Source organism: Aulonocara stuartgranti, assembly GCF_965226115.1.
Source record: "Aulonocara stuartgranti genome assembly, chromosome: 22".
Lineage (NCBI taxonomy): Eukaryota > Metazoa > Chordata > Actinopteri > Cichliformes > Cichlidae > Aulonocara > Aulonocara stuartgranti.
In genome coordinates, this window is record NC_138957.1 from 29,873,034 (window position 1) to 29,897,901 (window position 24,868).

At 40.5% G+C, this 24,868-nt stretch overlaps 2 protein-coding genes across 6 annotated transcripts in view; one reads left to right on the forward strand and one right to left on the reverse strand.

Annotated features, from left to right (window-relative positions):
* LOC309698815 (uncharacterized protein) overlaps positions 1 to 20,915 on the forward strand; it is a 29,216-nt gene extending 8,301 nt beyond the window's left edge. For 2 of the 4 annotated variants that reach the window (XM_082521513.1, XM_082521514.1), the window contains exons 11-48: positions 359 to 424; positions 1,005 to 2,859; positions 3,043 to 3,108; positions 3,360 to 3,896; positions 3,990 to 4,069; positions 4,189 to 4,338; positions 5,134 to 5,294; positions 5,665 to 5,818; positions 6,066 to 6,260; positions 6,368 to 6,524; positions 8,362 to 8,402; positions 8,512 to 8,714; positions 8,890 to 9,070; positions 9,317 to 9,520; positions 10,245 to 10,395; positions 10,534 to 10,604; positions 10,844 to 10,936; positions 11,142 to 11,374; positions 12,340 to 12,520; positions 12,669 to 12,863; positions 13,220 to 13,370; positions 13,596 to 13,711; positions 13,895 to 14,020; positions 14,247 to 14,397; positions 14,486 to 14,658; positions 14,796 to 14,931; positions 15,091 to 15,213; positions 15,380 to 15,417; positions 15,600 to 15,717; positions 15,818 to 15,933; positions 16,243 to 16,444; positions 17,021 to 17,295; positions 17,372 to 17,543; positions 18,238 to 18,389; positions 19,045 to 19,150; positions 19,232 to 19,480; positions 19,595 to 19,724; positions 19,978 to 20,915. In XM_082521513.1, coding sequence (XP_082377639.1) covers positions 359 to 424; positions 1,005 to 2,859; positions 3,043 to 3,108; positions 3,360 to 3,896; positions 3,990 to 4,069; positions 4,189 to 4,338; positions 5,134 to 5,294; positions 5,665 to 5,818; positions 6,066 to 6,260; positions 6,368 to 6,524; positions 8,362 to 8,402; positions 8,512 to 8,714; positions 8,890 to 9,070; positions 9,317 to 9,520; positions 10,245 to 10,395; positions 10,534 to 10,604; positions 10,844 to 10,936; positions 11,142 to 11,374; positions 12,340 to 12,520; positions 12,669 to 12,863; positions 13,220 to 13,370; positions 13,596 to 13,711; positions 13,895 to 14,020; positions 14,247 to 14,397; positions 14,486 to 14,658; positions 14,796 to 14,931; positions 15,091 to 15,213; positions 15,380 to 15,417; positions 15,600 to 15,717; positions 15,818 to 15,933; positions 16,243 to 16,444; positions 17,021 to 17,295; positions 17,372 to 17,543; positions 18,238 to 18,389; positions 19,045 to 19,150; positions 19,232 to 19,480; positions 19,595 to 19,724; positions 19,978 to 20,266 — 7,797 coding nt within the window. In that variant the 3' untranslated portion in view covers positions 20,267 to 20,915. The remainder of the gene's footprint in view (positions 1 to 358; positions 425 to 1,004; positions 2,860 to 3,042; positions 3,109 to 3,359; positions 3,897 to 3,989; positions 4,070 to 4,188; positions 4,339 to 5,133; positions 5,295 to 5,664; positions 5,819 to 6,065; positions 6,261 to 6,367; positions 6,525 to 8,361; positions 8,403 to 8,511; positions 8,715 to 8,889; positions 9,071 to 9,316; positions 9,521 to 10,244; positions 10,396 to 10,533; positions 10,605 to 10,843; positions 10,937 to 11,141; positions 11,375 to 12,339; positions 12,521 to 12,668; positions 12,864 to 13,219; positions 13,371 to 13,595; positions 13,712 to 13,894; positions 14,021 to 14,246; positions 14,398 to 14,485; positions 14,659 to 14,795; positions 14,932 to 15,090; positions 15,214 to 15,379; positions 15,418 to 15,599; positions 15,718 to 15,817; positions 15,934 to 16,242; positions 16,445 to 17,020; positions 17,296 to 17,371; positions 17,544 to 18,237; positions 18,390 to 19,044; positions 19,151 to 19,231; positions 19,481 to 19,594; positions 19,725 to 19,977) is intronic. The other 2 variants (XM_082521516.1, XM_082521515.1) reach the window with 2 other exon arrangements.
* A 7-nt stretch (positions 20,916 to 20,922) lies between these two features.
* On the reverse strand, positions 20,923 to 24,306 carry LOC309698817 (uncharacterized protein). Of its 2 annotated transcripts, none has more exons than XM_082521519.1 (11): positions 24,291 to 24,306; positions 24,112 to 24,186; positions 23,815 to 23,925; positions 23,106 to 23,183; positions 22,764 to 22,829; positions 22,526 to 22,585; positions 22,237 to 22,296; positions 21,984 to 22,043; positions 21,660 to 21,811; positions 21,449 to 21,573; positions 20,923 to 21,098 (listed from the first exon to the last, which is right to left on the reverse strand). In XM_082521519.1, exons 2-11 carry the CDS (start codon positions 24,140 to 24,142, stop codon positions 20,936 to 20,938), a joined length of 906 nt encoding a protein of 301 aa, XP_082377645.1. In that variant the 5' UTR covers positions 24,143 to 24,186; positions 24,291 to 24,306; the 3' UTR covers positions 20,923 to 20,935. The 2 variants fall into 2 exon arrangements, with proteins under 2 accessions (XP_082377645.1, XP_082377644.1); XM_082521518.1 differs by having other exon boundaries at positions 24,276 to 24,297.
* Positions 24,307 to 24,868: the final 562 nt, after the last annotated feature.

The following is a 24,868-nucleotide window of genomic DNA, read 5'->3' on the forward strand; positions in this document are numbered from 1 at the left end:
CTGAATGAGGTTCAATTTGCCTGTTGCAAGGAGAGCTTAACTTCTGTCTTGCTAGCTTGCCCTGCGCTCTTCCTTCTGACTATGCTGTCTGTGTTGAGCGCTCAGTGGATCTGCGCTCGACAGTGCAGCCTAGGCGGAGTAGTCGAACGCAGATTCACTGAGCGCTCAACACAGACAGCATCGTCAGAAGGAAAGTTGATAAAATAAATTACAAATGTTGTATTGTTCGATACATATGCGTACCGAACCGAAAGCACTGTATCGAACGGTTCAATATCGATACGAATATCGTTGCACCCCTAGAGAATATATACAGGAAGTTTTCTTTTTGACTTTGCTGTCTTCTTTTTATTTACAGGATCAAAACAAAGAACCACAAACCTCAGAAATGGAGACTGCAGCGTCTTCGACAGTGGATGAAAGAGTAGGTGTTGAACAAGATTTGTTTTATATTAAACACCAGCACTGTAAATGTGACTGCAGACTCGGGATTCATCACTTTATGATGTCTGGTATTTACAAAAGGGTTAAAAGGGTTTAACTTCCCTAAGAGTCCATCGGTAATCTAGCAGCACAGTCTCTTCTGCAGACCTTCTGCTTATAACGACATCTGTGAATAAAAAAAGGCACTAAATACACAGTAGCAGTCATAATGCTGTTAATTCTGAGTCAAAATGCATTGTTTGCAATAAATGCATCCAGTGTTGTGGGTGGTGAAGACAGGGAGTGATTTGATGCCTCTCTTTAATAACTATGATTCAAGTGTAAAGTTCTGTTGAGGTTATTAAAAGCGTTTAAAATCCATCCAAACAGAATTTTAAGCCTAAATATGTCGGCCAAAAACGAAGGAGAACTCGCTCTGAACTAAACTAAGACAGAGAGAACATGGTAGTCTGGACTATCAGCATGAGTATTAAGTGGCTTGTTTATTGTAAAGAAAATCAGAGTGCAGTTAGATTTGTGTGTTGGGTGCATAAATTTGCCTTTTTCTTAATTAATTCTAGGTGGAAAACTCAGATGAGGAATTCAGTTCTGCAGAATGCTTCTCTGATGAAGATTATGTCATTGACAATGAACCAAGCAATGATGACAGTTTTACCGAAAACGATGACCAGGATCAGGAATTTGAAGAAAATGCAGATGACTCGAAGGCCGGTTCTTCCAAAGCGCCGAACGATATGTCGGACTCCGATGAGTCTGACTCTGATGGAAAGTCTAAAGAAACTTCCTTCACTAAGAGAAATTACTGTTACGTTTGTGGGAAACCTCAAACTAAAATTTCTCGTCACCTTTTCACGCATAGAAAGGAAGAACCTGAAATTGCTGAAGTGTACGCAATGCGCAGGAACAGCAAGGAACGCAAAAAGCGTCTGGAGATGTTGCGAAACAAAGGAAACTTCAAACACAACCAAGGAGTCTTGAAGGCTCGCAGAGGAAAACTGAAAGTGGAAAGAAAATCGGAGATGTCCACACTTAAAACACTCGCCACTTGTGTATATTGTAAACGCATGTATGATCGTAAAGTGGTGTGGCATCATATGCAAAAGTGTCCCTCGATGGCATCCAATAAACCTCCAGAAGGCGTTCAAAGTCAAATCTTAACTTTGGTTGCCGCCACTGGACTAACGGACCCTGAACAGATCTCAACAGGTGTGAAGAAGATGTTGAAAAAAATGAAGAAAGACGATATTTCCTCTGTAGTTTGCGAAGATTCTTACATATTACAATTGGCACAATGTTGCTACCACATGAGAGAGAAGAAACAGAATCAGGGATATGTCACTCAGAAGCTGAGGCAAATGGCACGGATCCTGATAACGTTAAGAAAGAAGTCGATAAACAGCTTCGAAGACGCAGTCAAGCCCCAAAACTTCAACGCCGTTGTAGAAGCTGTCCAGGAGATTGCGGGCATCAAAGAGGGGTCGAAGTCGTTTGACAAACCATCTCTCGTTTGGAAGCTTGGAAATTCGCTGAAGAAGATCGCTGACATTAAATACGCCAGGGCTTTGAAGGATGGTGATGAAGAGGTGTTAGAGGAAGCTGAGGCATTTATTAAGCTGTGTACGAAAGAATGGCCCTCCCATGCAAAATCACAACCAAAAACACCCTGCCAGCCAACCTTACAGTTTACACAAGATGTGATGCTGCTCTACAAGTGCCTGAACAGGACAACAGCTTCTGCAGTCCAGAGCCTGATGATGTATGCAGTAACACCGGTCTACAACGCGCTTCTCAAAGTGGTACTTGCATTCGTGTCCTTCTTAAACAAAAATATTCAGGATGTTTCAAGGGTGACACTCCAGTCATTCAAGGAAAGGGCTTCCGCAGAGCTTCAGGAAGATGCTGCTGGTTCACAGACCCAGTTGGAGCAAATTCTGTCCAAGCACAAAGTCACGATTGGTGTTAGTAACTCAAATGGAAAAATATTTGCTCTTACTTTGAGCCCTGAAGTGCTTTCTGCGCTAACGGTGCTTGTGGACAAGAGGGACACATGTGGAGTAGGTAAGGACAATCCCTTCTTATTTGGGAATCCTGGTGGCAAAGGGTCAGACTTTCACAAGGGACACGCGTGTATCAGGATGTTCGTTAATCGCTGTGGTGCAAAGAACCAGGAAGCTCTCAGGTCTCAGTGTTTTCGTAAGTACATAGTAAGAATTTTCCAGATTCTCAGCCTTAAAAATGACGAGCTCACTCAGCTAGCTAAGCTGTTGGGCTGTGACATTCAGACAGACTGGGAGTATTATCAGACGCCCGAGGCAGCTGCCGATGTCGCAAAAATATCAGAGCTTCTGTCGGCACTGGAGAATGGATCTCTCGAACGATTCGAAGGAAAGACTCTGGAGGAAATTGAGATTCCAGGTATGTGACTCAAATCTCTGTTCACCCAAATCCTCCCTCAACGCATTTGCAAAACTCCATTAAGAATGTTTAGAAACCCCGATTGTTTCCATGCATGTTTATTTTTTTCTTGCTGCGTTACCGCCACTTGTTGGAATAATGTTGAACCACTGTCGAGTTCCTTTTTTCCTCTTTCCTTTAAAGATGAATTGCAGCCAGTCATGGAGCCTGTCACCCCCAGAAACAGCGATGCTGAGGAAGATGATGAAGGTTCAGAAGTTTCCTTTGATGTGTGATATAATAGTCGTGCCTGCAGTTATTTTTGAGTGGTATTCGTGTTTATTATGGCAGATGATTCACCTTGTATAGTCCTCAACTGATGTATGGTGGGACAATATTAGCTATTTGCTTATTTCCGAAGGATGTTTCTTTATTAAAAAGTGAGCTGAAATGTTTAAAAATTAAAAAGTACGAAAAATGCAGATATTCTTCTTACAGATCTGTCTTTGTCTTTTCCACAGGTAAAAAAAGCAAAAGAAAACAAAGCCAAAGAAAGAAAAAGAAGAAGGAGATTGAAAAAGAGCAGCCGGAGCCAAATGAACATGAAGCCGTGAACACAGAGAAAGAAGACAAGGCAGAGGACGTGCCGGTGAAGAGTGACATCAGCAAACCTGTGGAGAAGAAATCTTTTAGCACAGCTCTTGAGCCAAGTATTTATTTCAGTGACGATGATGAGGACATGAATGTGAATTTTGACATCGACATAGACACTGATGACGACGATGATAGAAATGAGGAGATTGCTGCAGACGGTCGCTCAAACAGTTCAGGTACAAAGCCCAGGGTAACAGATGAAGATGCAACAACAGAAGTCAAGAAGAGCAACAAGGATGATGACGGAGAGCAGAAAAATACATCTCCAGACGAGCACAGTGCTGATGAAGAGCTCGCAGAGGCAATGGATATCGACACAGAGAACCATGTGGAGGAGGACTATGATGAAGATGATGATTGGATGGATGTGGACAGTAACGCTTCTGCTCCCACTTTAAATGAAGGTAAACTAAATCTGGTGAAAAATGGGTTCATGTTCTGTTAACTGGGAACTGTGGAGAGGTTTGACTCACTAAAGTGGAAATGTGTTTTACTAGTCACAGAAAAGAAGACCAACCTATCGGTGCCCATGGCTCTGATGAAAGAAGTGAAGATAGTAATCCCAAAACTAGACATCGTGAGTCCAGTTTGTTGTTATGTTTTACAACCTGCTGAAAATGACACTTTTAAAAAGTTGAATAAATGTGAGGTCTGTAAGCATCGCTGCATTCTTTACAAACTACTCTTTAAATGTAGGAGAAGGTGCAGCATCCCATCCACATTTCCCAGTTGTCATCTTTGAGTAACAAGCAGCCGGTGGAAGATAAACCCGTCCATGATGACAAGAAACAGAGTGCAAGACCTACTCCACTTACAGAGGTCACAAACAAGCCCAGCTCTGAAAAGGTAGGAAAACTTTCTTCTCTTCCAACGAAGTAGAATTTGTCTGTAAAATATATATTTTCGGTGAAATCATCTGAGCTGAATGTATGAAATATCAGGCCTGTAGAAAGGTGTTTTCCATAATCTATCTATCAATTACAAGGATTAAAACGCTATTGTTGTAGTTTATTTATGTTAAAGTATAAAGTGCCTTGAAGCAAATGTTGTTGTGATTTCGTGCTATATAAATAAAATTGAATTGAACTGAATTGAAAATGATCAAATCCATAAATGTTCTGGATGCCTTTTAAAGTTTTTAAGAGACTAAATGTCCATTAGTTTTATTTTCATAACACATAAAATCTTCTTAAGTCCGACAAACATGCCAGCTGTTTTTCTTTCACTGCACACTCAGATTGATTTCTTTTGTCAGTAAAACTTTGATACCATTAAAGGGATCACTTGGATTATGAGAACAGCTCTATCAGAGGCAGATCTCCCTCGTGCTGTCAGAACAGCTCAGACCCATCAGGGCGTGGTCACAGGATCTCTGTGTTCAGGTGTCTGACTCTGGGAAATTGCTAGCATGGTCTGTGGATTGAAGGTGGTTCTCGCTAGTGAGTTGGAGACCAGCTGAACACCTCCTCATGCTATTGCTGAACTGTCTTTGGGGGCTGTGTCAGAGATCGTCTTTAGCGCACCACGGCAATGGCAATCTGTGTTTTACACGTTTGGGTTTTAGTGTTGTAGCTCATCAGTGCATAAAATGCTGTAAAAATGTGTTTAATCAACTCTGTGATTTACACTTTTACATTTCAGGCAGTGCACATGAACTGCTCCCGCTGCAAAAAGAGCATGATGAAGGGACACACTGCTTACCAGAAGAAGGGCTTCTCAGACGTCTTCTGCTCCAAAAACTGTCTGTTTGAGATGTTTTCTTACAACAAACCAGCCACCAAGACCTGTCACCAATGTCATAAGTGAGTGTTGTTGAAACTGTGCTCTGTTCTCGATGACTAACAGGCACGGACTGTTTTAATTTATTTCTATTAAAGACTTTCATCCACTTGAGGGCAGCATAACCAAAGAGTATATACAACAATATGACATTATAATGACATTAAGTTATAAACTGCATGACGTCACTGTTAGTTAAGCAGCCACCAGATGATTGCTCAGTTTAGACCCGTGTTTCAGAGCAGCTCCTGATGGAATCATCTGGTGAATGAATCGCTTTGTCCAGCAGGTGACGATTATTTAATTAATTTCTCCTGTTTGTCGCTGAGCAGGTAGGATGGTTATAGGATATATAAGTGTCTGTGTTAAGTGTTTGTCCTCCCCTTCGATCAGAGCGATATCGCAGCCTCTGGACCTCATCATGGCTGCTGTGGACACTAAAGGAACTATGAAGGACTTCTGCAGCCCGGCTTGCTTGAGCTCTTTCAAGTCTGCATCCACCCAAATACAAAAGTCAGTCTGCAACATATGCAAAAAAGTCTGCAGTGTAAGCACTTTTTTTTTTCTTTTGATACCTGGGTGTTCAGAGTTTTTATTTTTCCCTTTATTATGGTTAAAAAAAATCGTATTTGTTGCCTTTAATTGCATGTACATGCACATCACAGTGTCTCCTTTAAGAGCTGTATGTCTTTATTATCCCGTTCAATGGCATTTTATTAATATTAATAACTAAACAAAAAAGTTTTTTATAATCCATGATCTTATGTCCACGGCTCCTTTCTCACTGACTTCAGACCAAATGTGAGCTGACCCTGAACGAGGCAGTCATCAGGTTTTGCAGCCACGCATGCTTCGATGATTTCTGCAAGAACAACATGGGCATCTGTGAGAACTGCAGCTCTGTGTGCCGCAGCAAACCGCTCACGCTGAAGCTGGAGGATGATAACAAAACATTCTGCAGCGGTGGTTGTCTGAAGCGGTTCAAAGAGGTGCGGATACATCAGAGAGGGAAAATGCAAAGTTGTGGGACCAAAATGTTGTAATAATCTACACAAAAACCCAAAGATCTCTTTTTAAAAAAACATTTATTCTGCAGAACTCCAGGATGCTCCTACGCTGCACCACTTGCCTCTTTTCTCGACCTGTCTTTGACATGGTTAACTTGAAAAACGATGAGAACGTGGTGCAGCTCTTCTGCGGCCGCTTTTGTGTGAAATCTTACAAGCTGCGACTGACAGATGAGATGGATCAAGGTAATCCACAGTGAATCTGTCAAACGTCCATTTTTCACATCTTTTTACTGGATCTTCAGGTCAAAATCAGAGACGTTATAAAAGACGTATAGCACTCACTTCTTAAAACGAAACAATTTAAACTGTTTTTATCACATACAAGTTATTCTCTCACCAGACATTTAATCAGGTACATCTTGCTAGCACTGTGTTGACCCCTTTAGCTTTCAAAACAGCCATAATCCTTCATGGTATAGTTTCATCAATTTTGGTTCATGTCGGCATGATAGCATCACACAGTTGCTGCAGATTTGTCAGCTGCATGTCAGCAAATATCCTGTTCCACCACCTCCCAAAGGTGCTCGATTGGGTTCTGGTGAGTTCTATTTGAGTGCAGTGAACTCATCGTCATGTTCAAGAACCAGTTTGACATGATCTGAAAATTCTGACATCAGAGGATGGCTGCTTCCAGGCCCTGTGGCAGAGGTTTTGGGCACATTGTAACCACTGAATTTACCAAAACCAAAGTATTCTAGAGTCAAATCTGAGGCCATCTCTCTGACAGCCAAAGCTTGGCTGAAATCGGGTCACAAAGGGATGGAATTGGTCAGCAACAGTACTCGGGTAGGCTTTGGCATTTAACCGGTGCTCAACTGTGCCAAGAAATGATCTTGCACACTGTTAGACCCCCACCAATCTGAACTGTTGATACAAGGCAGAATCGATCAATGCTTTCATATTGTTCTTGCCAGATTCTGTCCATACCATCCCAGTATCAGCAGTAATCAGACAAGGCCACATTCTTCCAATCTTCTACTGTCTAATTTTAATGAGCTCAGTTTTCTTAGCTGAAAGGTGTGGTTGGAACAGCCAGAGAAAGGCTTAGAGTTTCCCCCTCAAAACCCCAGAGATGGTTTAGTGTGAAATGATAATATAATTGAAATTAATGAATTATGTTTGTGTAGCATTTATCTGCATACTTGTGGAGGAATAGGGTGTGAGGAAAATCTTGGGTTGTCATAGATTTCATAAAAAATAGGACCACAGTGCTCTGATGCCACGTCTAAAAGGTAAAATAAAATCATACTGAGCCATGAGAAGCCACAGAATCCAGCAGCGAGGCAGTGTAACTACTGCAAAAACAGTTCAGAATGAATCAGCCTTTCAAGTGGCACTCCTATCTCTTTTTCTTCCTTTTCACTCTTTTGAGGTTTCCTCATATTCAGAAGTGATAGTGTTGTGGTCAAATTTTCACTGTCACTATTTCAAAACCAAAAGCGACTGAATGATAACTTTTTCACAGGATTTACAAATAATCAAAAACTCTTATTTTGTAATAACCATGATGTTGTTATATGAAGATAGTAATAAGACTATTGATGTGTTTGTTAACAAACATGTCTCTATAAAGAGAAATCTAGTAACAGAAAAACATAGAATTCAAATACTGTTGGTAGAAGTCTGTGATGTTGTGACTTGTTGTACTTTTACTTGCTAAATCCAAGCAATCACCTTAACTGTAGGTAAAAGGCTCATCTTACAAATCTCTGCATCCTGTCTTTGCTTTTATTCTGAAAGTTCTTAACAGAAGTATCGATTTCTTTTCCCTTTATTATAATTCTCTTCATTCGTCTTGACATCTTCTATTTAAAAAGTGTCCATATGCCTCCAACATGTGAGATAAATCCAGTAAGTGTTTCTTAAGTGTGTCCCAACAAGCCTTACGTTGACTTTGTGTGGAGGAGGAAAGTTTGGATCATATTTAATAATTTCATCTGTGTGACTCCTAAAGGTTATTGATCAAGTCATGAACAGCAGCTGTATTTTCAGTAATCACATGTCTGATTTCTCCCTTCAGTGAAGAGAAAAAACGATAACCAATCAAAAGAGACAAACACTGTGAGTATGCTTTGTTTCTTTTTCCGCTTCAGTCACAGAAAACAGAGCTTACATTCAAGTCTGGGGAAGATTTCTAATCCCTATATACTAACAGAGGCTCTTCCCACAGGAGGATGCTGTCGAACCAAACGACACAGTGTTGCTCATCGCCGACGAGTGCACGCTCTGTTTCCACTGCAAAAAGAATTTGTTGGAAGGAGAGACACTTTACAAGCCGAAAGACACAGAGGAGTTTTTTTGCTCCATGGCCTGCTTACATGAAAAGCGTTGCGAGATCAAAATACCCATCAAAAAGTGCCACAACTGCTTTCAGTAAGTCTGTATTTTAATTCTCCATTTAAATGAGCAGCGGGGTTAAATGCACAAAAACAAACATTCTACAGATTCAACAGGTTTGTGAATGTGCTAACTTGACATGCTGATCTACAAAAAATTTAATCTCAGTGACTCAGAAATCTCTTTGATCTCTTTCATCTTATTTCTTCAGGGTGATTGCGCGACCTCAAAACATCATCCTGGCTCCGGTGGATGATTCGGGAACTATGAAGGAGTTGTGCAGCGATACATGTCTCTCCTCCGTCACATCCAAAATGAAAAAGGCTGCTACTAAGCCTCCACCAAAAGAGGGACCTAGTTCACAGTGCAGGATGTGTGCCAGATGTTGTTATGTAAGGAAAAGAAATAAAGTAAATTACTCTGAACTCTGTTTTATATGCATTAGGGATTGTAGCGCATTTGTCATGAACTGTTTAAGGATTCTTAGACAACGCTGGAGGCGAGTGTTTGTGACAATTAAAAAAAAAAAGCTGCAGAATATCTCCATCCTTTTACTTTAAAACTTGTTGTTATTATTATCACGTTCATAATATATTTTTGTAATAACTACTCTTAACACATTCCGTTTCCAACCTTAGTGCAAACTCACGGTGACCCTGAACGGCGTGGTCCACAGACTTTGCAGTGACTCCTGCTTCATGAGCTACCGCAAAGTCAACAACCTGCGCTTGTCTCTCTGCGACATGTGTGACGCCGTCTGCTACAACAAATGTCTCGTGGTCAAGCTGGAGGACGGCAGTAAAGCCCTCTGCAGTGATGAATGTCTGGTTAAGTTTAAAGAGGTGCAGAAATAAAAACAAAACAAAAAAACCCCAAACACATTATCTCCATATTTGACAAAAAGACTTGAATGTGCCTAAAACAACACATTTGCCTAAAACAAAGTGCAAAGGAAGGACTCCTTTTTAACAGGAAGAGATTGCTGGCAGGTGGCTAGTTGAGAGGAAAGAGAACGAGGAGCATGTTTTATTATTCTTAGTTATTAGAACTGTTAATTACTAATCATAATCAAGCAACCATGTCTGTGGTAAAGTAGCTATGTGCAGGTAACATGAGGCCATCTTTTATATATTCCCATAATGTATTTGTGCTTAATGTAACTCCATCATATAATCCAGACATCCTGTTACTGTGTCAGTATGAGGAAAGCGCACAGAAATTATTAAATGTTCTTTAAATGTTATTTCAGGACCGGATGTTTGAAAACTAAGGACTTGAGAAATAAAAAGAAATCAGGGCACATTTAACCCATAGAGCATCCGATAATTTAAACGAACTAATAACAGGTCATCACCAGGCTTTGTGTTTCACGTGTTAAGCAAAACATGTGCAGCTTAAATGCAAACAGCAAAGTGTTATAACTTCTGTTTAAGACACTCAGTTCACAGTTTTAAAAACCATTATGAGTCTCACCTTCATAAATGTGGAGTAGGCATAATACTTTACAACATATGTCTAAGGTAATGGTGTTCTTCATCTCACATTTTTCATTCGTTATCTTTGCAGAAAGTTGGCACTCGTCAGCTCTGCCCCATGTGCCAGACGTCCCATCAGCTGTCAGACATGATTGAAAATAAAAATGATGAAGGCAGGCTGGAGTTCTTCTGCAGCAACAGGTGTATGATGGTGTACGAGGCCCAGACCTTCACTGTGACGGGTATCTCCAGTCATATTTCAAACTGCAGAGAAAGTGTGCTCTATTGTGCTGTGCTCGCTGAACTTTGCAGTTGGACAGCAGTTTTTAAGCTTTTAGGTGTCAAAAGCAGAAATATTGTTCATGCTTTTGTCCTTATAGACAAGAAAAGCTCTTCATCTGAAGTTTGTGAGGTTAAAGACGCGAAGCCATCTGTAATACATCTCAACTGCGTAAGTTTTATGTAAAAAATGTCTTCTTTAGTAGCCACACCCAGTTTGGATTCAGTGACAGAATAAATGTTATTAACAACTGAATGATAACAGCAATTCATGATTACAATAAATTCTGTTTATTAAATCTCTTTCCAGTACATTACCACTTACGTTAGAGTCCTCACAGTGCTTCACATGTAGGCCTTTGCTATTAACCTTACACAGTTAATCCAAATCTCTCTTGCCTCTTCATCAAGATCAAAACAGAGCCCATCGATGAGGGGTACAGCCAGAGTCTCACAGCCTCAGTTTCTCATCAGGACATCAAGAAGGAGCCAAATGTAGTAAAGGTAAGATACTCAATCATTATCAATCATTTTCCCCTTTACATTATACAGTAACTTCTTTATTATTTCAGTTAGATGTTACTGGACACAATGATGTCATTTATTGTAACTAGAAAAACATAGACAGCACATTAAATCATCTAAATATCCAGGGGATCATTTAAACAGCACTCCACCCGCGCATCGTCTCCTGTTCTGGTTTTTACAGGAGGACTTAAAGATTGGGTCGGTTTTCTCCTTGACCGATGAATCCAAACCTGCAGAGCCCTCGCTCACCAACACGGATGTCCCTGCATCGTGCTCCGCCTGCAAACAGGTCCTCATGGATGGAGAGACAGTTTACCAGAGGAAAAACCACACTGGCACATTCTGCTCCACTTCCTGCCTCCTGAAATGTTACCAAAAGATACCAGTTTGGAGGACGTGCCACTTCTGTCTTCAGTGAGTCTAACAGTCCCAGTCTTTGGTTGCTGGACTGCTCTTGTGAGAGTGATAACTTAAGATTGTCATTTGTACTTAGAAACATATAATTGTTTGTATGTTGTTAAATGTCTCATCCTTATTTAGGTCTGCTAAGGTTCTGGGTGCATTCTCTGTTCACTCCCTTCTGCTGTTAGGTGTACCTTATACACATGTTAAGTTAGGGGTGGCTGTAGCTCAGGTGGCAGAGCAGGTCAGCCACTAATCAGAAGGTCGGTGGTTCGATCCCAGGCTGCCTCCTGCATGCCAAATATCCTTGGGCAAGATACTAACTCCATGTTTGCCTACTGGTGGTGGTGCCTGCTGGCGCTGTGTGTGAATGACTGAATGTAGTGTAAAGCGCTTTGGGGTCCTTAGGGACTAAGTAAAGCGCTATACAAATGCAGGCCATTTTACCAAGTTCATGGGAAGGTCGCATCTTGTTTTGTGATATATGGTATGGTGGAACACACGCACTCTATATCTGTTCAGTTACAACAGTTGTTTGTCTTAGTTGGGCTGGTTGGAGGCGCCTCGTGCCAGTCATCTTGGGAGTTGCATTCCTTTGCAGATAACATAGTAAAACATTGCTAGGCCTGGCTGAGCAGGTTTCACAGGGCCATATTTTCACACACACACAATAAAAGGGGCGCTACGGGAAGTCCGGCCGAGGTTGACAGGGTTCAAGTGGAAGGAACAGCGCTTGACCGTAGTCGGCTTCCCTCGCGAGTGATCAGACGAAGAGCTCCGTCTTGTGTCTTGTTTTGGTGCTGCTTTGGTTGTCTTATTGTTCCAGCAGGGTTTGTGCTTAGATAAACCCAACAGCTCTAATTATTCTTCTTTTTAGGCTCATTCACAGAATAACTGATGTCCTTTAACTTATTTCAACTTCATCTAAACTTCACTCTATTGAATTTTTTTAATCTTACCGTTCCTCGTTTTCTCAGAGTGATAAGAGAGCCTCAGGACATCCTCGAGGCCCCGCTGGATAACGAGGGGACAAAGAAGGATTTCTGCAGCCAGACTTGCCTGTCCTCCTTCAACTACAAGAAACAAGTGTCCACCAAAATACCCGTGGCTCCTGTCTCATCACACTCACAATGCAGCATGTGCAGCAGATATTGCATTGTAAGAGACCAGGGAACAGTTTCTCTAATCTAATTACACGACACTGCCTGCTATAATAGTTTCATCAGTCGATGATTAAGTTGCAGTTTATTTGTTAGCTGGATTCGTGTGTTCTAAATGAGCCTGACCTCTGTTTATCTTCTTGTAGAGCAAACACGAGATCACGAAAGAGGACGCCATCCACAAGATCTGCAGTGAGCCGTGTTTTCTGCGGTTCTGCGGCATGAACAACATCACAGTCTGTGCGAACTGCCGCGCACAACGTAAAACACCGCTCACGCTCAAGATGGAGGAGGGCGGCAACAAACTTTGCAGTGAAGAGTGCCTGGCCCAATTCAAGCAGGTCTGAAGGATAAAGTTTGCTTTTCCTACTGTTGTGAATGTATTGTGGCAAATATTAAACACATCGGATATGTTAAATAATGAGCCAAAAACCCAGGATTCAGATTGCTTTTGTCACTTAGTGTTAGACAGCTGGGTCTGTATGACATTAAGAAAAGAGGGCATTGCTACACTCATCTGAGGCAGCTTTGGCTGCAAGTTTGCAAGTGTAAGCAGGTTGCAACAAAACTGGATCAAAGGAGGTTCATTTTTCATTTAAGATTTTAGGCAATTTCTAAAAGCAAAATGTTACTTTTTCCTAATCTTCAAAAAATGACACGAGCTGAATTTGAGTCTTTGCTTTTTGTTGTTGCACAGAAAATCCAAACCCCGCAGCCGTGCACAATGTGCCGTAACACTTCTCCGATATCAGACATGGTTGAAAACAAAAGCAGTGAAAATGTTGTGGAGCTCTTCTGCACCAAAAGCTGCGTGTCTGCATTCAAGATCCAGGCTGTCAATTCATCAGGTACGGGACGGATGCTTTGTTCAGCTTCTGTTTGTCTTATTTAGTTCTGTTTGTAACTCAGAAGCTTCAAACTTTCATTGTGTGTTAACTATTTTTTATTTATAAAAGTAAAACCTGGAGATAAAGCATTTTTTAAACTGTATGAAAAGACTTCAAATTCAAAGGTGCAAACATAAATCTGCTCAGTTTCATGCTTTCCTCGATTAAACCTCCCCTTCTCCTCAGCTGCCTCATTGAATTGTGACCACTGTGGTAAGACTGCAGTGCCAACCTGTCACCTTGCCATGTCAGATGCCTCCATCAGAAACTTCTGCACTCTTAAGTGTGGCATGGATTTCAGGGTAATGTATTTAATATATGCTAATAAAACAAAGCCCTCGATTCCCACCCAAAAACATTTAAAAGCACCCAAAGGTGAAATACTTTCTTTACAGCAAGCTTGACTTTAAGATTTTGTTTGTCACATTTCTATCAGAAGTTTTGAACAATGGCTCGCCCATTTCTTTCTTTTGTCTGATTTACAGGAGAGCCAGAATCCAGCAGGAGTCCCCGATCAAAGTCAAAGGGATTTCCTCCATCCACCACCGAAGCTGCTATGCGCCCAGTGTCAAAGCATCGTATTAACTACACCCAAAGTCATCCAGAGAAAGGTACCATTCTCCCGTCCTTTCTTTAAATGTGGAGAACCACAAACAGTGAGGGCTGTGTGGGTTGAAAATTTTGTTGTTTTTTTTCCTCTCTTGATTGTATGCATTGTTAGTTCAACACTGTTTTACACCAGCTGTTAAACTGTCTCTCTGTCACCTGTAAGCTGTTAGAAACATTCATGTTTATGTGGACTGATTTTTATCAAAATATAACCATGTTTGTGTGCAGGAAAAAATATACTTTGCATGTAGTGTGGCCTGTTTTCAAGAATTTAAGAGGGTCAACAGCATCACGGCTACCTGTGAATACTGTAAGAATGAAAGAATCATCAAAGACGTCAAGAGAGTCGGCGGCAAAGACTGCTGCTTCTGCAGCGATGGTAGGGAGAACATGTCAGTGTAGTTTGTTTATGGTCCATTTCACATGATTGGGAAGTTTACTGGAGCCTCATCTTTCTCTTCTCGCAGCCTGCAAGACACTTTTTTGTCAAGAGCTAAAAGGGAAGTGGGGTAAACACTGTCGCTCGTGCAGTTACTGCCAGTCGATATCCAAGAGTCTGGTGACGACACCGGGTGAAGACACGGACATCGAGTTCTGCTCTGAAGCCTGCTGCTCAAAATACAAAATGCTCCTCAGCCATGTAAGTGAAGGGTGATGCTCACACTCTGCACAGTCTGTCTGCTGCAGATGAAGGTTCTTTTTCCTTTTACCCTTGAATATAATTTGTAAAAAGACAATTTAATCACCAATTCTTCTCCTAACTGATTTTTTTCTCAGGTGGCAAAATGTGACACCTGCAGTAACAAAGGGAAACTAAAGCAGAGTCTGCCACTGCTGGGAGAGGTCAAATACTTCTGTGGCATGAAGTGTCTCCTGCACTTCTGCAGTAACAAGGTTCAGATGCTCGACGGAGGTATGCACATTTGCTGTTTCATTTGCTCCTGATGGAGCTTCCTGGTTAAGTGAAGGCTATAATTTGTTCTCGAGTCCTGGGTCAGTTACAGGCTTTATAAATCTGTGCTGCAGTTTAATCAGTTACTGGCACCACTGACTGGCTCTCCTCTCTTTCCAGAAGTCTCTTTATCTCCAGTACCTGCAGCACCAGCAGAGTCCTCTCCTGTCATTGGGAATGTTTTATCTTTGGCTAATGCTCTGACCAGGCAGCACAGCGGCCCAGCAGCCTCTCCACAGCTTGGTACACGCACACACACAGACACATTATTTATTAACACATGGTGATATTTCACCCAGGAAATAAACTGAGTAGTAATTGTGGGAAATTGTGATGCTGTGTGTGTTTTGTTTTAGCTGCTCTGACTATAGTTGTTGCCATGTTTTTTCTGGTTATCATTTCTCCACAGGCTCCATCACTGACATTCAAACAAAGGTCATTGGACATGTAAGTCTGCAAAGATGTTTTAATCAATGTGCCTCTATATAAACTTCTGTTTTGATACATTAGAAGTGGCTAAATTTCAGAATGACCTAATAATATGATCTGTGTTACAAATGAAGTTGTCTTTGTCGTCATTTTGATTTGATCGTAGTTGAAGGTGTTTTTGTGACCTGTCTGTTCTTCAGGCCAGCGTTCAGACTGTCCCAAAGGAGCTCAAGAACAAGTCGATCATCTGTACTCCGCTGGTTCATAACAAAGGGGTCTCCTGTACAGAAGAGGCTCTTAACATAGAGACACAAAAAGGTGAAGCACATAAAATGTCTGTTGTGAAACATGAACAGGTACCATCTTTTCAGAATTAACAGTTTTGGTGTTTACTCAATTTTTTCTTTTCTGTTGTTAGAAGACCGTTGTGATCCTAAAGTCGTAGTCCTGCCTGTCCCAGTGCCGGTTTACGTTCCTGTGCCTATGAACATGTACAGCCAGTACACCCCACAGCCGGTGGGCCTGCCCTTACTGGTAAGTAAAACACATCTTTGATCTTAAACAAATATGAGACCATTACTGTAAGATAAATGCTCTCATTCTTTAAAAGTACTTAAATGTTGCTTTGTCATTTCTAGGTTACATATTTTTTAAAAATCCTTGAAGTTTTTTTCTGTTTGAGGAAAAAAACATTTCTGAGTTGTGGTTCATTTAAAAAACGATGATAATTTATTGAAAGCTGTTTGTCCTGCTGCTTTTAACTTTAAGTACATTTGTCATTTGCCGCATTTCAACCTTTTAAACTCAGTAGAAACCCGAGTTTTAAGTCTGTGTTTCCCACAGCTGCCTGTGCCCCTGGTCCTCCCTGTGAACACAGATGGCTCTGAGGCAACGGTGAAATCCACAAAGGAGAGTTTGCATCCTGAAAACTTACAGGGCGAGCTCAACATCAGGCCTGAGACGGAGATAGAGCAGAGCGAGGAAGGGCAGAAGCATGGAAAAATGATAAAAGAGGAAGAAAGACCCAAGCCTTCATCCCTGGAGGGTAAGAATTGTTTTTAATTACATGAAATAATTACAGAGTTATATTTTTACAGGGACAGGACGACCTGTAGTACTCGGGTAAGAAAAGTTAGTTTCCATCATTTATGGACACATGAACCAAACTGAGCCAAACAACTGTTTGTGTCATTGTTATGATCTCATCAGTCATTTATGACTTAATGTTTCGGTTTACTCGGGATGGACGTGACAGTCACAGCGGTGTCAAAGATCCTGTGTCACCATAGAGGGCTGATTAGTGATGTTTCCTGTAAACAAACACACCTTAGTATTACCTGTTAATAATGTTAATACACAGGTTACTATTAGCTTCAACAACACTTACATACAGTGTGTTTTTCGGGTTAGTAATAATAACAGCTGGCTCTACTCCATTTAGCTGCAGTTGTTGAACTTGCTGGTTTTACTGCTTTGAGATGTCAGAATGTGCTTTGTAAAAGATCTTGGATTATAGGTGCTGTGTTCCTGTAATAAGTGCACATATTTTTTTTCTCTAATAATAAAAAATATCAAGGATAAAAGAACTGTTTCTCTCTCTTGTTTTTTTCATTATTTTCAGACCACACCAGGAGCTGCAGCAGTGACTTGCGTACAGATTTTAAGCCCACTTTTGACAACCAGGAGGATTTCTTTGATACCAGCGCCGGGCCGGTCACTCAGCCGCGAGGCCACAAAACCTCCCCTCCAGTTTCAGATGAGGACATGCCCAGCAGTCCTCTTCCTGACCCCCCACCTCTTTCTCCTCCTTCAGCTCTGAAAACTCCTCAGAGATCACCCGTTGCTCCTCCTGCTCCAATTTTAGTACCACAAACTTTGGACAAAGACAAGAACAAGGTAAGAAACCAGCTGAGCTGGTTAGAAGCTGCGTGATGTTTCCTTTCTGTGGTTTTGACTCTTCTGTGTGTCTCAGGATTGTAACCTGGAGCAGCTTTCAAAGAAAGATGAGCAAGACGCTCCTAAAACAGACTTTACTCAACCAGTGTGTTCAAAGCAAAACACACTCAAGAGTCAATGTGGAGTTGATGCCTGGAAGAGATGGATCAAGTGGAGAGAGTCGCAAACCAACCCGGAGCCCGTTTCTTGTATGTTTTGTAACATTTTTTACTTGTCTGTAAGCTTTAGATTTTTTCCCTCTTTGAAGTGAGTTTAAAAAAATTCAGGTGGAAAAATCCCAGCAAACACTACTATAGTCATAAACATGCTGTTTTCTGCTTTGTTCGTGCATATGTGCAGGTAGAGGATGGAGCTTTTTCTAACTTTTAAGAACTTCATGCTGCTGTTTGAAAATTTCCCCATTTTTCCTGTGAAGAAGTAACTACACCCTCTACATTGTAGAATCTAGCAGGAATAAATTTCTCTTAAGGTCCTGTCACAGCATTTCAGTTCAGTTGAGGTCTGGACTTTGTGACTTTATTCATTCTGAGCCATCCTGCTGTGCTTGGGATCATTGTCCTGTTCCATGATTCAGTTTGGGCCTCACGTTTGACTCAAAGCCAAATACTTTGGTACACAGAGGAGTCCATGGTCGACTCAGTGACTGCACGATGCCCAGGTCCTGTAGCTGGAAAACAAGGTCAAGTTTGACCTTCGTATAGAGACCATAAAATCCATAGTCCTGTGAGAAACCTTTGTTTTTCCATTCTGAGACAATTCATAAAAAAAGAGCAGATGAATACAATTTGAGTGTAACTTTATTTTTTTTGTATTTTGTCTCATGAAGGCAATGATGTCAAAGCTAATCCACTAAAACCTTTTCGTGACTCTTTCATCTGTTAGCTCATGCACTGACGCTGAAGGCGGACCTCCTTCGTTGCTCTGTGGCTGAACTGAGCGACTGCCTGCTTTGCTTCATCAGGGAGGTGAAACAGTCCGATGGAGAGCCGTACTCCCCCGGCAGGCTGTTCTACCTCTGCCTCAGCATTCAGCTGGTAAGACTAGAAATGACAATATATACATTTATAATTATTGACAAATGGGCTGCCTGATCCTGCTGGTTCTTTCTAACTTGGCTCTCTGGCTCCTTCTCTGGGTGGCTCTTGCTTCCGAGATTGATGGGGGTCCAGGAGTGTGGGGCTTGGGTGGGTTCCTTTTGGGGCTGCTGGTGGTCTTGTGCTTTTGGCCATGGTGCCTGGGTTGTGCTGGCCAGCGCCCTTCTTGGACTTTTGGGTCTGTTTGCTGTCCCTCGGCTTCTGTGGCGTTCTGGGCCCTTCTCTCACTTACTACGTCTGCTGGCTGGCTTAAACTATATCTTCATGCTGGCTTTAGACACTAGTGTGCATGTTTTTCACACAGCACGCTGGTGTTCTTGGCTGGGGATTCTGGGCTTCATGACGTTTGTGTTCTGGTGATTTGGGCGGAGTCGATGGAGGTGGACTTGTTTTTACAGCACAAGCTTCCACATTGATGATAAGATTTAGAGGTTGGGTGAGTGTCATGGGGCTTTCATGCTGCTCCGTGGGCACAGTGATCCAACACTCAGCGATTGTTTACTTTTTCTGTTAATTTCTCACCCACCTGTTTGTCATAACCATATCCTGTGTTTAGTGTTTAATGAGCCATATTTGTTTTTGTCTTTCTCTGTAGTTTTTGGTTCAGAACGGTCGGCTGGAGAACATATTCAGTGATCTAATCTACGACAGGTTTTCCACTGAGTTGACCAAGATCCTTAAACCTTCAGTCACAGGTGGAGGTAAATTATCTTCAGCACCTTAGTTTTTTCCTGTCTTTGATATTTTGATCAGGTCCATCAGCTGCCTGCTGTTTTTGGCAGGTTGTGTCCTGTCCTGTGTGGAGGAGCAGTTTCTGTGGGACTGTAAACAGCTGGGGGCGTACTCCCCCACTGTCCTGCTCAACACGCTGCTCTTCTTCTTCTGCAAGTACTTTGGCTTCACCACAGTCGAGCAGCACCGCCGGCTGTCCTTTGCAAACATCACACTCTGCACCAAAACCAGCAAGAGCAACACCAAGACCACCTTCCTACGCTTCCACCCACCTACTTGTACAAACCAGGAAGAGTCAGGTACCAAACCGCTGAGGGCCCAAATGAAATTCATGTATAGTAAATTGTATGACATGGAAGTTTACATTTTTACTTACTTAAGTCATGTTGTTGTGGTTTTTGTGTGTTCTTCAGACACGTATGACGTCCCAGCTAAGAAGGTTAAGAAAAACGAGTCTGAGGAGGATTTGCTGGAGATGATGGAGAACCAGGAGAACCCCCTTCGTTGTCCAGTCAGACTCTATGAGTTCTACCTCTCCAAGTGGTCGGTGTCTCTAACTCCTTAGGGATTTATGCCTTATCACCCTTTATCTCCATCTATCAGCTGTATTACTACTCCTAGTTTGAAATTTGCGAACCCGTTTAATGCATAAGAAACTGAAACAGTTCTGTATCAACGCTAAAATAAGGTATAAAATGTTTAAAATGTATTTACATTTAGAGATGTCTAACTTTAATGACCTCACATTATTATTATTATCTTTTTTTAAAAACACATTTTCTTCTGTTTCATGTAGTCCCGCATCGCTGAGGCAGCGCAGCGATCTTTTCTACCTCCAGCCAGATCGGAGCTGCCTTCCCAGCAGCCCTCTGTGGTTCTTGCCCGCCCCGCTCAATGACAGCAGCGTGGAAGCCACGATCATCCGAATCCTTGCTGTCCGAGGGCTGCAGGGGGGGAGAGAGAGGGTACATGTATGGCCCCGTAACCACTGGATGACCCATCATTTACACCTGATCAGGAGGACTCATTGTTTGAAGGACTTTTTTATTAGGTGCATCAAGATTGATTTAAGAATATATACATAGTAAAAACATCAGCATGATTCAATGAAAGATGGCTGTTTAAAGACACCAGATGTTTCCATCAGCAGCTGGTGGAAGCTAAAAATAGAGCTAAAAGAGACTTTAGAGATTACAGCTGAATTTAAAACTGTTTTTCTTAAACTGTGAATAAGAGTTTCATCATGCCAGCTCCATATGTCAATACTATATCACCAGTTTGCCTTGAATTTTGGCTGATCAGTCAGTCAGCAGGCGTGTGAAAGAAGAAACCTCCCAGCAATATAAAATCTGAACAGAAACCCGCCTCACATCTGTGCAAGTGTTCCTGTCATAGCTCGTTCCACATCAAGTTGGCAGCGATGTTTTGTTTTCTCTTCGTGCTGCTGATTGCGAGAGCTCCGCGTTGGTTAAAAGGCTGATCTGAACCCTATATAACTCCTCTGTGAGGTCAGACACTGATGTAAATTCTTAAAAGTTACAACAAAAAAAGGTGTTTCACAGGTGACATTGCAGTTTTAGCACATAATACATACATTAAAAAAAAAATCAGGAACAAACTAATCATTAACATTTATCTCATTTTAAATGGTGTATATATCTTTTCATTAAACATCTCTGAAAGGAAGCTTTAAAAGTTTGCAACATTAGCTTTCATTGTGTCCTGTACTCTCACCTCTACTTCCTGAATTAAATTTAGACGCACAGAGCCACAGCTGGTTTCTCACAAATACTTCTATGAGTTACTTTGCAGGAAATAGCAAACCAATACATCGGCCCCATCTTCGCACAGTCCTGTCCATCAGGATCTTCTTCAGTCAAATCATTTGGCTCATCATGAAAAAACCAAAATGTCAAACTAAGGGATGAAGAACAGAACGGGCATTAAGTGTAAAAGCTAAACTTTGATTCTGAAAATGAACAAAAACATTTTGATAATTTGTTCCGTGTTCTTTTTATATGCCAGTACTGCATGTCATAAAATCTGGTTCCTCTTTCTCACTGTTTGTGTTTTGTCGCGGTCGTTCTAAGCCCTTCTCTTTCTGCTCACCACCTCACTGTCACTGAGTACCGCTGGTCTCTCTTCTTTCTGTCTTTTCCTTACACTATAATCCACCGTCTAAGGTGACTGTTATTGTGAATAGGCAAACCATGTAGTACATTTCATATGTATGAAGTGTAATATAATGTAATTGGGCTGAATCAAACCTTTCATTCAGCGGTGAGCCGTCCACCCACAACCATCTGCCCTCTACTGCTGAGTCTGTCAGTCCGATCCAGAAAAGGTCGTCATAGCTCTCGATTTTTTGTTGAATAGCTATCCTCAAGAAACTCTAAACAGAAAAAAATGATTAAGTTACTTTGTGAATGATGATGAAACATGAGGGTGAAAACATGAACCTGCAGGAGGGGTTTGTACCTGCTCCTCTTTGCTGTCTATCTTAACCAGGTCTCCTCCTTTAGTGCTACATCCAGTGCTGCTCTCATTCCAGGATGATTTGCTTGTGGAGAAAAAATAGCACTTTTCTCCATGTTGCTTCCAGCCATCTTCACATTTATAACATGGATCATCTTTGAAGAGATTGCATCAAAGACTTCAGTGAAGTGGAAGAAATCATGTTGATGTTTGTGTGATTTGGAGTCTGTCCTGCAGTTACAATCTAACATACTGATTCTGTCAGTCCATCCTTCTCTTTAATCAGAGGATTGAAAAAGCACATCGAAGACAAAATATAAAATTTACTCGTAGTTGTATCAGCAGGTTGTGGGGTTGTAGGTGGTATTGTGCTGTGTGATTGTGTTACTGTTATGAAAAAAATAAACAGATTTTCATAAAATTTCAGTAGAAACTCAATTTGTTTTTTAAATTTGGCTATATATAGGTGTATGTATGTATGTATGTATGTATGTGTGTATATATATATATATATATATATATATATATATTTATATATATATATATATATATATATATAAAGACAAAATATAAAACTTACCCGTAGTTATATCAGGAGGTTGTGGGGTTGTAGGCGGTATCCTGCTGTACGACTGTGTTACTGTTATGAAAAACATAAACAGATTCTCAGAAAATTTCAGCAGAAACACAATTTTTTAAAAAATTTGGTTATATATAGATGTGTGTGTGTCTTGCGCAGACACACATACACACACACACACACACATATGTGTGTGTGTGTGTGTGTGTCCGTGCGCACTTTTTTTGGTGTGATTTGGCGGCAACAGGATTGGAGAATAAAAACAGATAAAAGACCACTTAAAACTTACGCATGTTTATTTCAGTAGGTTGTAGGGTTGTAGTTGGTAATGTGTTGCACGGTTCTGTTACTGGTATGAAAAAGAGATTAAAGAAAAATTGACGTTCATAACTTTTTCATCTTCTTTTTGATTTGAGGGACGCATGATGCTCCCTGGGTGCTGCAGCTACATATTTGTTTATTTGCAGATATTTCTGCAGATACATAAAGCATAAATTAATGTGTCAAGTTTAAAATTCATAACTTACTAATTTTTACTTCAGGCTCCGGACACGTGGGCTGCACTGTACTACATGGTTTGATTTCAGGTGTCTCTAAAACACAAACCCCACAAAACAAAACAAGTTGAAAACCAAACAAATTAAAAACAATAAAATTAAAAATAAATTAACAGTTATTCATCAGGATCAATCATAAGTATGGAACTATTTAAAGTCTTAAAATGCTGGGGAAAAAAACTCAATAAGCAAAGTTTAATAATAATAACAACAACAACAACAATAATAATATCTGTGTGTTCTGTGATTAAATTCCAGAGGTCACAAAGAAACAAAGGTTTAGTACAATAAGCAGGAGTCTCATATTCTTACCTGCGACAACAGTTTTTACAGTTACCTGCTTTAGCTCAAGGTTTCTGAGCATTTCCGTGGTTTTCAAAAGCTCAAACACTTATGAAAAAATAAAAATAAGATAAGAAAAAAATAAAAATCATACAGTAATATTTTTTAAAACATTTTTCAGATATGTTACTCTTTGTAAAGTATAAAGACCTTAAACATATAAATTATGCCAAAAACAATGTGTTAAGAAACATCTGTTCACCAAAGAGTAAAACACATTTATGTTTATGGTTGTGTCCAGCATCCAATTAATGAAACATGTCATAACTCAAGTTATCATGCTGTAAGTTTATGACAGTTTTATTAACCTTGATAAATCAATAACAGACTGTAATAAACTGACTATGTGTTGCATAAGACAGCGCTAGAAGCAAGGACTTGATGCTCATTGCCATAGCAAAGAGGTGATAATACAGTAAAATAAAAAATACAGTATATCCTAAAATAAAATGTATTTTCTTAAATCTTAAATTTATTAATGAAAATGCTGGACAAATTTGTCTTGAAAGCTATTAGAAGTTTTAAATAAAAGTATTTCATTTGATGCAGATGAATTAAAAAGTCATACGTTACATTTTTTTATGCATAATTTTATAGTAAACATTCTGATTGTCATTTATTTTACGATAAATCAGAAAGTTATTTATGTAAACCTACACAAATAAAACTACAAACTCACAGAGATAAGTTACCACGAGAGCCGATACCAGGAGAACAGAGACAACCAGCACGGCCACTCTGAGCTTTAACGCATTGTTTGATTTTTCACGTTGACAGTGAAGAGCTTCACCTGATTTAGAGGAGACACAAGTACATAAACATTTAATAAATAGTTCTAACTCTAATGCATCTGAGCGAAGATGTAAAGATATGTCACTGCTATGACATATCTTTACATTCTATGAGAACAGCATTGTTCATAAAAAGTGTAGATTTTCTCTTCCCTGTTGATTTACCACCACATTAATGTTCTTACCTTCTATGTATTTCTGTGGACAGCTCGTCATGCTGAGGCTTCAAGCTCCCGACTTCAGAGTTAGTCCACCTGTGTCTGAATCACAATAACAAAACAGCAAACTGGTGCTAATTATTTTAACCAATTCCTTCAATATTTACTGAAAATTAAGCATCAAGCTTCACCTCTGCGACCCTCACCTCAGGCTTTTCAAAGAGAAGTGAAACGCAACACCTTTCACAGCTCTCTGTTAAAAAAGCAACAACTTCCTGATGAAAGGATGGGGAGGAGAGCCTATCTACAGCGCAGCTCATCTATTATTAGATTCAAAGAGATACTAGAGCAGAAAAAAATATTAGTGCCAGAGAAGCTTCTCAAACAGCAGTTAAAAAAACCTGCTCAACAGTAATGAGCTGTACGAAAACTCATTTCAAACATGACAAATATGATCATTAACACATCAATAGTTGTGATTATTTACCTTAAACATTAAAATGTAATAAAGTGTTTCATCTGATCAATCTAGTTACATTGTATCAGTGTTATTCGTGCATCTTTATGGGAAATGTTTCTATAAAGACAGAAAAAAAACAAAGCAAAGCTGTTGGTCAGTCTTGACTAACTCTGTAAAATCACTGTTGGTTCTCATCAACTTTGTTACCTGTGATCTCATCATTAACCCCTGATGGTTTCATTTAATTTCACTTGAAAATATATAAAGTGGAACAGTAGAGTAGTTACTGTATGTTTAACAATAAGAGTACATTTTATGGCAGAA